This window comes from Mesoplodon bidens (assembly GCF_964165515.1).
Source record: "Mesoplodon bidens genome assembly, chromosome: 2".
Taxonomy (NCBI): domain Eukaryota; kingdom Metazoa; phylum Chordata; class Mammalia; order Artiodactyla; family Ziphiidae; genus Mesoplodon; species Mesoplodon bidens.
In genome coordinates, this window is record NC_138177.1 from 105,792,761 (window position 1) to 105,805,803 (window position 13,043).

General features: G+C 38.9%; 1 protein-coding gene across 1 annotated transcript in view; it reads left to right on the plus strand.

Annotated features, from left to right (window-relative positions):
- HFM1 (helicase for meiosis 1) overlaps window positions 1-13,043 on the plus strand; it is a 132,092-nt gene that overhangs the window by 102,018 nt on the left and 17,031 nt on the right. The window contains exons 30-33 of the mRNA XM_081224097.1: window positions 1,210-1,290; window positions 1,537-1,652; window positions 11,248-11,327; window positions 12,334-12,440. Of these exons, the coding sequence (XP_081080223.1) occupies window positions 1,210-1,290; window positions 1,537-1,652; window positions 11,248-11,327; window positions 12,334-12,440 (384 nt within the window). The remainder of the gene's footprint in view (window positions 1-1,209; window positions 1,291-1,536; window positions 1,653-11,247; window positions 11,328-12,333; window positions 12,441-13,043) is intronic.

The window sequence follows — 13,043 nt, forward strand, 5'->3', positions numbered from 1 at the left end:
CTAACCAGTTGCCTCATATGGTGAGCAGCCTTATTCGTTTACCCCTGGGTGCTATACATATATTATCATTGTTTAGATGTGCCATTCCTTGAAAAAGTTGATTGAGCAACACACTGAAAATGAAGAGTAAAGGACCAAGAAAGATTACAAAGGTTTTCAAAGCTCTTCACTACCTCCAACATTTTTAATTCATTTAAAATCTGTGCTCCAGCAAAAATAAACTGATTTGTTTCTATAGTGTGTGGTTGCCTGCCTTTGGATATTATGCTCTCTATCTGGAACATCTTCCTCTGGTCCCCTTCTCATGTCCAGATCCTGTCTGTCCTTCAAGGACCACTTCAAATGTCTCCCTTCTCCCACATTAGTCAGAGAGTTAAAATCAAGAAAAAGCCTACTTAAATATAATAAATGAAGAATAGATTATATATTTCGATATATTAATTCTAGCTTAGAGGGGTCAAGCTGGAAGCAATCTCTCCTTTCTATGAATTCATATAGCAAATTTGTTTATATCCCTAAAGCACTTATTTCTAACATTTATTAAATATGTATAGTGTCCTATATACTAGCTGTTGTCAGTGGTACCATCAGAATGCCATGAGATTTCCTTCTTTCTGGGTTCTTCAGGCTTAAGTATAAAGTAGAAAAAAAAGTTTCAAAACTCCACCCTCACTCTTATCTCATTCAGCAGGAGTTAACTGATGTTCAGTGATATTTGGTTCTATTTATATCAGGGAGGTTAAGAGAAGCTTATAGGTGACTCAGTGCTCCTTGTGAAAAGCTGGGATGGGCCCCATAGTGGGCAGGGACTGATTGTTATCAGGATATCTTTTTTTTTTTTTTTTTTTGCGGTACGCGGGCCTCTCACTGTTGTGGCCTCTCCCGTTGCGGAGCACAGGCTCCGGATGCGCAGGCTCAGCGGCCATGGCTCACGGGCCCAGCTGCTCCGCAGCATGTGGGATCTTCCCAGACCGGGGCACGAACCCGCGTCCCCTGCATCGGCAGGCGGACTCTCAACCACTGCGCCACCAGGGAAGCCCAAGGATATCTTTTAAAAAATACATATTAAAGGGGTTAACTTTTGAGGGAGTGTGAAAATCATCATCTTTTTGTACTGCCAGAAAGGACAGAGCTGGATAAAAATGAATTATAATTAGTCACATTAATAGATGTAGTGAAAATAGGCTTTCTTTTCTTATATTAATTTAGGAATGACTGCCTGCAAAAAACCTGGGAACCGAGAATGTAAACATCACTGTAAAAATAAACATACATGTGGACATGACTGCTGTGAGTTCCATAAAACAAGTTTATTTCAGGTTTTAAAAATTGAAAGGTCATTGAAGAATAGTAATAATATCCTAATTATCTACGTATGATGTTTATATTATGCAGCTTATAACTCAAATAATCTTCTTTCTTTTGTGGTTAACGTTTTTAAAAAGTAAATATTAGATTAGAAATTTTGAAGAAATTTGGCTTTATATGAACAATACATAAAGTTTAACTTAAAGAATATAGAATTTCTTTTCATAGGTAAAAATGGAGTTGCACAGAAGTCAGAAATGAAAGAGTCAACAGTTTCTTCATATTTATCTGATTTAAGAAACAGAAATGCTGTTTTATCTCTTCCTCCAGTAAAACGTCTAAAGGTTAGTTTTAATAACATTTATCCCTTGTTCTGTAATTAAATGTATATGAATATCCCTTTATTCTGGATATCAATTAGGTAGGTATCCACAGAGTACTTTAGAGTTACATAAAGGCTTGCATAGGAAAATGACTATTATTAATAATACTGTTTCTATAGGAAAAGATACTATAGTTTTTAATAATTAATCTATAAATCCACTTTTGGCGCATAGGGGCATAGTTATACATCACTTTGCTTCATTAGACTCTTTTTTTTTTTTTTAACCAGAGAAGAGGGATATGTAGCTTGCTTTGGTTCAGCAATTGAAACTAGAAACTCTTGCCCTTTTGTGGCTCCATCTGTGGTGGACTGTGCTGGAAAGTCTGAAGTTGATTTTGATTGACGCATGTAGATGAGTAGAGAGCAAGAGTCTCCCTTTCAAGTGATGAAGAAATGGGAGTCCCTACTTGTTGATACTCTAGTCACTAGCAGACTTACTCTAAGCCTAAGTCATCATGTCCAGGGCAAAATAATTGATCAGGCCACAAAACAGAGCCAAGAAAATGGCAGAGTGCCTGATTCTTTTCTTGGTCTTTTTTTTTTTTTTAACATCTTTATTAGAGTATAATTGCTTTACAATGGTGTGTTAGTTTCTGCTTTATAACTAAGTGAATCAGCTATACATATACATATATCCCTATATCGCCGCCCTCTTGAGTCTCCCTACCACCCTCCCTATGCCACCCCCTAGGTGGTCACAAAGCACTGAGCTGATCTCCCTGTGCTATGCGGCTGCTTCCCACTAGCTATCTGTTTTACATTTGGTAGTGTATATAAGTCCCTGCCACTCTCTCACTTCGACCCAGCTTACCCTTCCCCCTCCCCGTGTCCTCAAGTCCATTCTCCACATCTGTGTCTTTATTCCTGTCCTGCCCCTAGGTTTTTCATAATCATGTTTTTTTCTTTCTTTTTTTTTTTTTAGATTCCATATATATGTGTTAGCATACGGTATTTGTTTTTCTCTTTCTGACTTACTTCACTCTGTATGACAGACTCTACATCCAAACACCTCACTACAAATAACTCAATTTCGTTTCTTTTTTGGCTGAGTAATATTCCATTGTATATATGAGCCACATCTTCTTTATCCATTCATCCATCAGTGGCCACTTAGGTTGCTTCCATGTCCTGGCTATTGTAAATAGAGCTGCAATGAACATTGTGGTACATGACTCTTTTTGAATGATGGTTTTCTCAGGGCATATGCAATGCCAAGTAGTGGGATTCCTGGGTCGCATGGTAGTTCTATTTTTAGTTTTTTAAGGAACCTCCATACTGTTCTCCATAGTCGCTGTATCAATTTACATTCCCTCCAACAGTGCAAGAGGGTTCCCTTTTCTCCACACCCTCTCCAGAATTTATTGTTTGTAGATTTTTTGATGATGGCCATTCTGACTAGTGTGAGGTGATACCTCACTGTACTTTTGATTTGCATTTCTCTAATGATTAGTGATGTGGACCATCCTTTCATATGTTTGTTGGCAATCTGTATATCTTCTTTGCAGAAATGTCTATTTAGGTCTTCTGCCCATTTTTGGATTGGGTTGTTTGTTTTTTTGATATTGAGTTGCATGAGCTGCTTGTAAATTTTGGAGATTAATCCTTTGTCAGTTGCTTCATTTGAAATATTTTCTCCCATTCTGAGGGTTGTTTTTTCATCTTGTTTATGGTTTCCTTTGCTGTGCAAAAGCATTTAAGTTTCATTAGGTCCCACTTGTTTATTTTTGTTTTTATTTCCATTTCTCTAGGATGTGGGTCAAAAGGATCTTGCTGTGATTTATGTCATAGAGTGTTCTGCCTTTGTTTTCCTCTAAGAGTTTTATAGTGTCTGGCCTTACATTTAGGTCTTTATACCATTTTGAGTTTATTTTTGTGTACGGCGTTAGGGAGTGTTCTGATTTCATTCTTTTACATGTAGCTGTCCAGTTTTCCCAGCACCACTTATTAAAGAGGCAGTCTTTTCTCCATTGTATATTCTTGCCTCCTGTATCAAAAATAAGGTGACCATATGTGCATGGGTTTATCTCTGGGCTTTCTATCCTGTTCCATTGATCTATATTTCTGTTTCTGTGCCAGTACCATATTGTCTTGATTACTGTAGCTTTGTAGTATAGTCTGAAGTCAGGGAGCCTGATTCCTCCAGCTCCACTTTTCTTTCTCAGGATTGCTTTGGCTCTTCGGGGTCTTTTGTGTTTCCATACAAATTGTGAAATTTTTGGTTCTAGTTCTGTGAGAAATGCCATTGGTAGTTTGATAGGGATTGCACTGAATCTGTAGATTGCTTTGGGTAGTAGATTCATTTTCACAATGTTGATTCTTCCAATCCCAGAACATGGTATATCTCTCCTTCTGCTTGTATCATCTTTAATTTCTTTCATCAGTGTCTTATAGTTTTCTGCATACAGGTCCATGTCTCCTTTGGTAGGTTTATTCCTAGGTATTTTATTCTTTTTGTTACAACGGTAAATGAGAGTGTTTCCTTAATTTCTCTTTCAGATTTTTCATCATTAGTGTATAGGAAGGCAAGAGATTTCTGTACATTAATTTTGTATCCTGCTACTTTACCAAATTCATTGATTAGCTCTAGTAGTTTTGTGGTAGAGTCTTTAGGATCCTCTATGTATAGTATCATGTCATCAGCAAACAGTGACAGCTTTACTTCGTCTTTTCCGATTTAGATTCCTTTTATTTCTTTTTCTTCTCTGATTGCTGTCGCGAAAACTTCCAAAACTATGTTGAATAACAGTGGTGAGAGTGGACAACCCTGTCTCGTTCCCAATCTTAGTGGAAATGGTCTCATTTTTTCACAATTGAGAATGATGTTGGCTGTGGGTTTGTCATATATGGCCTTTATTATGTTGAGGTAAGTTCCCTCTATGCCTACTTTCTTGAGGGTTTTTATCATAAATGGGTGTTGAATTTTGTCAAAAGCTTTTTCTGGGGCTTCCCTGTTGGCGCAAGTGGTTGAGAGTCCGCCTGCCAATGCAGGGGACACATGTTCGTGTCCCGGTCCAGGAAGATCCCACATGCCGTGGAGCAGCTGGGCCCGTGAGCCATGGTTGCTGAGCCTGCGTGTCTGGAGCCTGTGCTGCGCAACGGGAGAGGCCACAACAGTGAAAGGCCCGCGTACCCCCCCCCAAAAAAAAATGCTTTTTCTGCCTCTATTGAGATGATCCTATGGTTTTTCTCCTTCAATTTGTTAATATAGAGTATCATGTTGAGTGATTTGCATATATTGAAGAATCCTTGCATTCCTGGGATAAACCCCACTTGATCATGTTGTATGATCCTTTTAATGTACTGTTGGATTCTCTTTGCTAGTATTTTGTTGAGGAGTTTTGCATCTATGTTCATCAGTGATATTGGCCTGTAGTTTTCTTTCTTTGTGACATCTTTGACTGGTTTTGGTATGAGGGTGATGGTGGCCTCGTAGAATGAGTTTCGGAGTGTTCCGTCCTCTGCTATATTTTGGAAGAGTTTGAGAAGGATAGGTGTTAGCTCTTCTCTAAATGTTTGATAGAATTCTCCTGTGAAGCCATCTGGTCCTGGGCTTTTGTTTGTTGGAAGAGTTTTAATCACAGTCTCAATTTCAGTGCTTGTGATTGGTCTGTTTATATTTTCTGTTTCTTCCTGGGTCAGTCTCGGAAGGTTGTGCTTTTCTAAGAATTTGTCCATTTCTTCCAGGTTGTCCATTTTATTGTCATATAGTTGCTTGTAGTAATCTCCCATGAACCTTTTTATTTCTGCAGTGTCAGTTGTTACTTCTCCTTTTTCATTTCTGATTCTATTGATTTGAGTCTTCTCCCTTTTTTTTCTTGATGAGTCTGGCTAATGGTTTATCATTTTGTTTATCTTCTCAAAGAGCCAGCTTTTACTTTATTGATCTTTGCTATTTTTCCTTCATTTCTTTTTCATTTATTTCTGATCTGATCTTCATAATTTCTTTCCTTATGCTAACTTTGGGGGTTTTTTTGTTCTTCTTTCTCTAATTGCTTTAGGTGTAAGATTAGGTAGTTTATTTGAGATGTTTCTTGTTTCTTGAGGTAAGATTGTATTGATCTAAACTTCCCTCTTAGAACTGCTTTTGCTGCATCCCATCAGTTTTGGGTCGTCGTGCTTTCATTGTCATTTGTTTCTAGGTATTTTCTGATTTCCTCTTTGATTTCTTCGGTGATATCTTGGTTATTAAGTAGTGTATTGTTTAGCCTCCATATGTTTGTATTTTTTACCAATTTTTTCCTGTAATTGATATCTAGTCTCATAGCTTTGTGGTCAGAAAAGATACTTGATATTATTTCAATTTTCTTAACTTTACCAAGGCTTGATTTGTGACCCAAGATATGATCTATCCTGGAGAATGTTCCATGAGCATTTGAGAAGAAAATGTATTCTGTTGTTTTTGGATGGAATGTCCTATAAATATCAATTTAGTTCATCCTGTTTAACGTATCATTTAAAGTTTGTGTTTCCTTATTTATTTGCATTTTGGATGATCTGTCCATTGGTGAAAGTGGGGTGTTAAAGTCCCCTACTATGATTGTGTTACTGTTGATTTCCCCTTTTATGGCTGTTAGCATTTTCTGTATGTATTGAGGTGCTTCTGTGTTGGGTACATAAATATTTACAATTGTTATATCTTCTTCTTCGATTGATCCCTTGATCATTATGTAGTGTCCTTCTTTGTCTCTTGTAATAGTCTTTATTTTAAAGTCTATTTTGTCTAATATGAGAATTGCTACTCCAGCTTTCTTTTGATTTCCATTTGCATGGAATATCTTTTTCCATCTCCTCACTTTCAGTCTGTATGTGTTCCTAGGTCTGAAGTGGGTCTCTTGTAGACAGCATATATATAGGTCTCATTTTTGTATCCATTCAGCCAGTGTATGTCTTTTGGTTTAAGCATTGAATCCATTTACATTTAAGGTAATTATTTAAGGTAAGGTAATTATTATGTTCCTATTTCATTTTCTTAATTGTTTTGGGTTCGTTATTATAGGTCTTTTCCTTCTCTTGTGTTTCCTGCCTAGACAAGTTTCTTTAGCATTTGTTGTAGAGCTGGTTTGGTGGTGCTGAATTCTTTCAGCTTTTGCTTGTCTGTAAAGGTTTTAATTTCTCTGTCAAAGCTGAATGAGATCCTTGCTGGGTAGAGTAATCTTGGTTGTAGATTTTTCCCTTTCATCACTTTAAATATGTCTTGCCACTCCCTTCTGGCTTGCAGAGTTTTTGCTGAAAGATCAGCTGTTAACCTTATAGGGATTCGCTTGTATGTTTTTTTTCCTTTGCTGCTTTTAATATTTTTTCTCTGTATTTAATTTTTGATAGTTTGATTAATATGTGTCTTGGCGTGTTTCTCCCTGGATTTATCCTATATGTGACTTTCTGTGCTTCCTGGATTTGATTGACTATTTCCTTTCCCATATTAGGGAAGTTTTCAAGTATAATGTCTTCAAATATTTTCTCAGTCCCTTTCGTTTTCTCTTCTTCTTCTGGGACCCCTATAATTCGAATGTTGGTGCATTTAACGTTGTCCCAGAGGTCTCTGAGACTCTCCTCAATTCTTTTCATTCTTTTTTCTTTATTCTGCTCTGTGGTAGTTATTTCCACTATTTTATCTTCCAGGTCACTTATCCGTTCTTCTGCCTCAGTTATTTTGCTATTGATTCCTTCTAGAGAATTTTTAATTTCATTTATTGTTGTTCTTCTTGTTTGTTTGCTCTTTAGTTCTTCTAGGTCCTTGTTAAACGTGTCTTGTATTTTCCCCATTCTATTTCCAAGGTTTTGGATCATCTTTAGTATCATTACTCTGAATTCTTTTTCATGCAGACTGTCTATTCCCTCTTCATTTGTTTGGTATGGTGGCTTTTTACCTTGCTCCTTCATCTGCTGTGTGTTCCTCTGTCTTCTCATTTTGCTTAACTTACTGTGCTTGGGGTCTCCTTCTCACAGGCTGCAGGTTTGTAGTTCCCATTGTTTTTGGTGTCTGCCCCCAGTGGCTAAGGTTGGTTCAGTGGGTTGTGTTGGCTTCCTGGTGGAGGGAACTAGTGCCTGTGTTCTGGTGGATGAGGCTGGATATTGTCTTTCTGGTAGGTAGGACGGTGTCTGTTGGTGTGTTTTGGGGTATCTGTGACCTTATTATGATTTTAGGCAGCCTCTCTGCTAATGGGTTGTGTGTATTCCTGTCTTGCTAGTTGCTTGGCATAGGGTGTCCAGCACTGTAGCTTGCTTGTCGTTGAGTAGAGCTGGGCTTTAGCATTGAGATGGAGATCTCTGTAAGAGCTTTTGCCATTAGATGTTACTTGGAGCTGAGAGGTCTCTGGTGGACCAATGTCCTGAACTCGGCTCTCCCACCTCAGAGGCACAGCCTGACACCCGGCCAGAGCACCAAGACCCTCTCAGCCACAGAGCTCAGAAGGAAAGGGAGAAGAAAAGAAAGAAAGGAAGAAAAAAATAAAGTTATTAAAATAAACAAGAATTATTAAAAATTAAAAAATTTTAAAGTAATAAAAAAGAAAAAGAAAAACAGAAAGAAAGAAAGAGGAGAGCAACCAAACCAAAAAACAAATCCACCAATGTTAACAAGCATTAAAAACTATACTAAAAAAGAAAAAACAAACAAAAAAAACCCAGACAGTCAGAACCCTAAGACAAATGGTGAAAGCAAAGCTATACAGACAAAATCACACAAAGAAACCATACACATACACACTCACAAAAAGAGAAAAAGGAAAAATATATATATATCTTTGCTCACAAAGTCCACGGCCTCAATTTTGGGATGATTCGTTGTGTATTCAGGTATTCCACAGATGCAGGGTACCTCAAGTTGATTGTGAAGATTTAATCCGCTGCTCCTGAGGCTGCTGGGAGAGATTTCCTTTTCTCTTCTTTGTTCACACAGCTCCCGGGGTTCATCTTTGGATTTGGCCCCCCCCGTGTAAAGGTTGCTTGAGGGCGTCTGTTCTTCACTGAGATAGGATGGGGTTAAAGGAGCAGCTGATTTGGGGGGCTCTGGCTCGCTCAGGCCGTGGGGAGGAAGGGGTATGGAATGTGGGGCAAGCCTGCAGCGGCAGAGGCCAGTGTGACGTTGCAACAGCCTGAGGCATGCCGTGCGTTCTCCTGGGGAAGTTGTCCCTGGATCACGGGACCCTGGCAGTGGCGGTCCGCACAGGCTCCCGGAGGGGAGGTGTGGATAGTGACCTGTGCTTGCACACAGGCTTCCTGGTTGCTACAGCAGCAGCAGCCTTAGCATTTTATGCCCATCTCTGGTGTCTGCACTAAGAGCCGCAGCTCGTGCCCATCTCTGGAACTCATTTAGGTGGTGTTTTGAATCCCCTCTCCTTGTGCACCCTGAAACAATGGTCTCTTGCCTCTTAGGCAGTTCCAGACTTTTTCCTGGACTCCCTCCTGGCTAGCGGTGGCGCACTAGCCCCCTTCAGGCTGTGTTCACGCAGCCAATCCCAGTCCTCTCCCTGGGATCTGACCTCCAAAACCCGAGCCTCAGCTCCCAGCCCCCGCCCACCCCGGTGGGTGAGCAGACAAGCCTCCCGGGCTGGTGAGTGCTGGTCGGTACAGATCCTCTGTGCGGGAATCTCTCCTCTGCCCTGCGCACCCCTGTTGCTGTGCTCTCCTCTGTGGACCTGAAACTCCCCCCCCACCACCCCCAGTCTCCAGCAGTGAAGGGGCTTCCTACTGTGTGGAAACTTTTCCTCCTTCACAGCTCCCTCCCAGTGGTGCAGGTCCTGTCCCTATTCTTTTGTCTCTGTTTTTTCTTTTTTCTTTTGCCCCACCCAGGTACGTGGGGAATTTCTTGCCTTTTGGGAAGTTTGAGGTCTTCTGCCAACGTTCAGTAGGAGTTCTGTAGGGGTTGTTCCACATGTAGATGTATTTCTGATGTATTTGTGGGGAGGATGGTGATCTCCAAGTCTTACTCTTCCGCAATCTCGAAGGTCTCCTCTCTAGGTCTTTTATAAGAAAGAAGATTCTCAGTCATGAGGCTAAAACTAGGAGAATATTTGGAAACATGGAGAGGTTTAGTTTGAAATGGCAACCACCTTTTCTGAGACAATAATTTTTTAGTATCCCAAGTTTTTCCTACCTTCTTTTTTTACTTGTTCCATATCATCCATCCCTCCTTTCCTCCCTCCCTCCCTCCCTCCCTCCTTCCTTCCATCCCTCCCTCCCTTCCTTCCTTCCTTCCTTCCTTCCTTCCATATTCATTGAGCACCAAGAATATGCCAAGCACTATAGTACGTGTGGAAGATCCAGTGATAAGACCGTTTTAGTCCCAGACCTCATAAAGCTTAGTTGAGTGAAGGATACAAATAAGTAAATAGGCTTTTTCAATACAGTGTGATGAGTGATTCTGTGACAGAAGTGTAAGATAACTTGAACTTATATAGAAAGTGCATTCACTCCACATTTGATAGGCCAGGAAAGGATTCCTAATAAACATGATTGAGACCTGAATGATATACGGCATAAGCAAGTATGGAGAGGTGAGTACCAGAGTGGTGGTAAAGAGGGATAGAAAAGTATTTCAGATATAGAGAATATGCAGTGGTTCAGAGCTGAGAAAGAGAGATCTTTTTAAAAACTGAAGTAATACGGTATATCTGGAGTTCATTTACAAGTAGGAGGGTGGAGAAAGATAAGTCTGAAGAAGTAGGAGCTAGATCATGAAAACATTTTTGCTATTTTAAGGATTTGGATTTTATCCTGAAAGTTCTGGGAAATCACTGAAGGGCTTTAATCAGTGGCATGATTGGAACCGCATTTTATAAAGTTCACTCTAGATGCAATGTAGAGAATGCATTAGGGGATAATAGAAAAGGAACATAAGGACTCCTTAGGGAGGTTTTGCAGTAGTCCAGGCAAGATGATGGCCTAGTCTAGTGTAGTGGCAGTAGCAATGGAGAGAAGTGGCTGAGTTTAAGATATCTTTCAGAGGTAGGAACAACTACCTTGCTACTTACTGGTTATAAGGGGTGAAGTAGAAGGAATAAAGATGATGCCCTCCTGGCTTGAGCAACTGGAAAAAAAGTGGGGCCTCACTAGGGTAGAAACTCTAAATGGAAAACAAGTTTGGAGGAGTAGAGACATGATAAGTTCATTTGGGAAATACTGAATTTAGAGGCCTACAATATGTCTAGGTAAAGATGTTCTATAGACAGTTGGATAATAGCTGTTTGAAAGTCAGGAGAGAGCTGAGCTAGAAAATCAAGAAAGAGAGCTAAGCTCAAATGTACAGAGAGCTATAGATTTGAGAGTCATTCATGTGTAGATGGTAATTGAAGCCATGGGAGTAAATGAGATCTATGATTGAGAATGAGTGAGAGTGAGAAGAGAAGAAGGCCTCGTGATGAAGAACCATGAAGAATATCAACATTTAAGAAGGGCCTGAGAAGGAGATTTGAGTTGAAAACTAGCTTGAGTTTCTCACAATTTAATGGTTTGGGGACTATATGTATCAGCAGGAATTTTGCTGTTTGGCTTATTTGTTAAAAGGTGTATTGATATGAAATTGATAGTTGAACTTGTTAATTTTTCATTAATAGATGCAGGTGAATAAATCTCAAAGTGTGGACCTTAAAGAGTTTGGTTTTACTCGAAAACCTTCTCTTCCCAGTATATCAAGGTACAAATATAATGTTAATATCTGAGGTAAAATATTCATCATAAACTCTCTGTTCCTCCAAATAGTCATTTATTCAGAGAAAGATGGTTACTGGCTACCTTTGAATCACAGTAATCATTTAGTTCCATAATGAGGTAATTACATCAGGAGAGTTTTGTTATCTTTTACACCCTAAATTTATTTAGAACTGTGCAGTCATAAGGATACTTTAACATTGATCTAATCTGCTCTTTCCTGGAAAACTATCCATCCTATGTGTCATGCCCCCAGCCTCTCTCTGCCTTCTAAACTTAACAGATGACAAGAGTATACTTTAAAAAGAGAAGTCATGTTGGTGTATAAAGTCTAATATTTTCCATTTAGGGGCCCACTCTATATTAATAATACCTCAGATTTATAAAATACTTTATAATTTAAAAATTGCACTTTTGTGCATTCTTTCTTTTGACCTTAACAACAATCTGGCTCATAAGCCAAGGTATTTTTATCCTATTATATAGATGAAATAACCAAAGCTCATATTCAGAGAGCCCTAGATGATAACTCAGCATTCTTTTCCTATTATGATACCTAAAAGGTAATAGTATATGTAATTTCCCTTCCAGATAAGGGCATTCTATATGCTGGGATGACATTTAATATACTTAACAACCCGTACAGAACAGCCGCTGACCAATCAGAATAGATGCCAACACTACTTCACGAGATCCTAACTTTTCTTATCTAACTGAAAGAAGCATTAGAAATAAATTTTTAAGGCTACACACAAATAGCAGAAATCTACTCAATGGGAGAATGTAAAGATGACTAAGTGACCTAAGTAGTTGTCACTTCCATTAAACACCTATTGTTTTACCTTTTACTACTCAGGCTAGTACAGTTTATCATAGAAGTGTTGAGTGGCTGAACCAATTTTTTCCCATTTATGTGAATAGGTAGTTTTCAAAGTCAGATTAATTTTAATATTTTCTTTAACATTTTTATGGTTTTATTTATCTTTATAAAGGTCAGAATATTTAAACATACCCGAATTGCCTATAACGGAGCAGAGGTATCAGCATGAGATCTACACAAAAGGTCAACAACCAGAACCATCTGTATATCAAGACAAAGGTAAATTACTGTTGATATTGACTTGAGAGAGAAAATGGTTTCTCACTACTTTGGATTGACAAGCAATGTTATTGAAAAACCAAAATCTAAAATTATGATTATTAACTTGGCAACATTTTTCTCTTCAGTTATTGAAGCAGTTTCAAATTCTTAGGTCTGTTATTTCAGATGGTCTTGTTGTGTCTATCATAGATTCCTAAAAAATCTTTTCCTACATAGCATTGACTATTTTAATTTAAAAATAATATGAGGGGGCTTCCCTGGTGGCACAGTGGTTGAGAGTCGGCCTGCCGATGCAGGGGACACGGGTTCGTGCCACGGTCTGGGAAGATTCCACATGCCACGGAGCGGCTGGGTCCGTGAGCCATGGCTGCTGAGCCTGTGCGTCCGGAGCCTGTGCTCTGCAACGGGAGAGGCCACAACAGTGAGAGGCCCGTGTACTGCAAAAAAAAAAAAAAGATAATATGAGGAAAAGCTGAGAATATAAGGGATCTTAGGATATGCAAAGTATTAAAATGCTGAACTATTTTATATGTCTTTAGAATTATTTGAAATAATTTTTTATTTATAAAATTAGTCCATTTTACAAAATAGCTTTGTGAC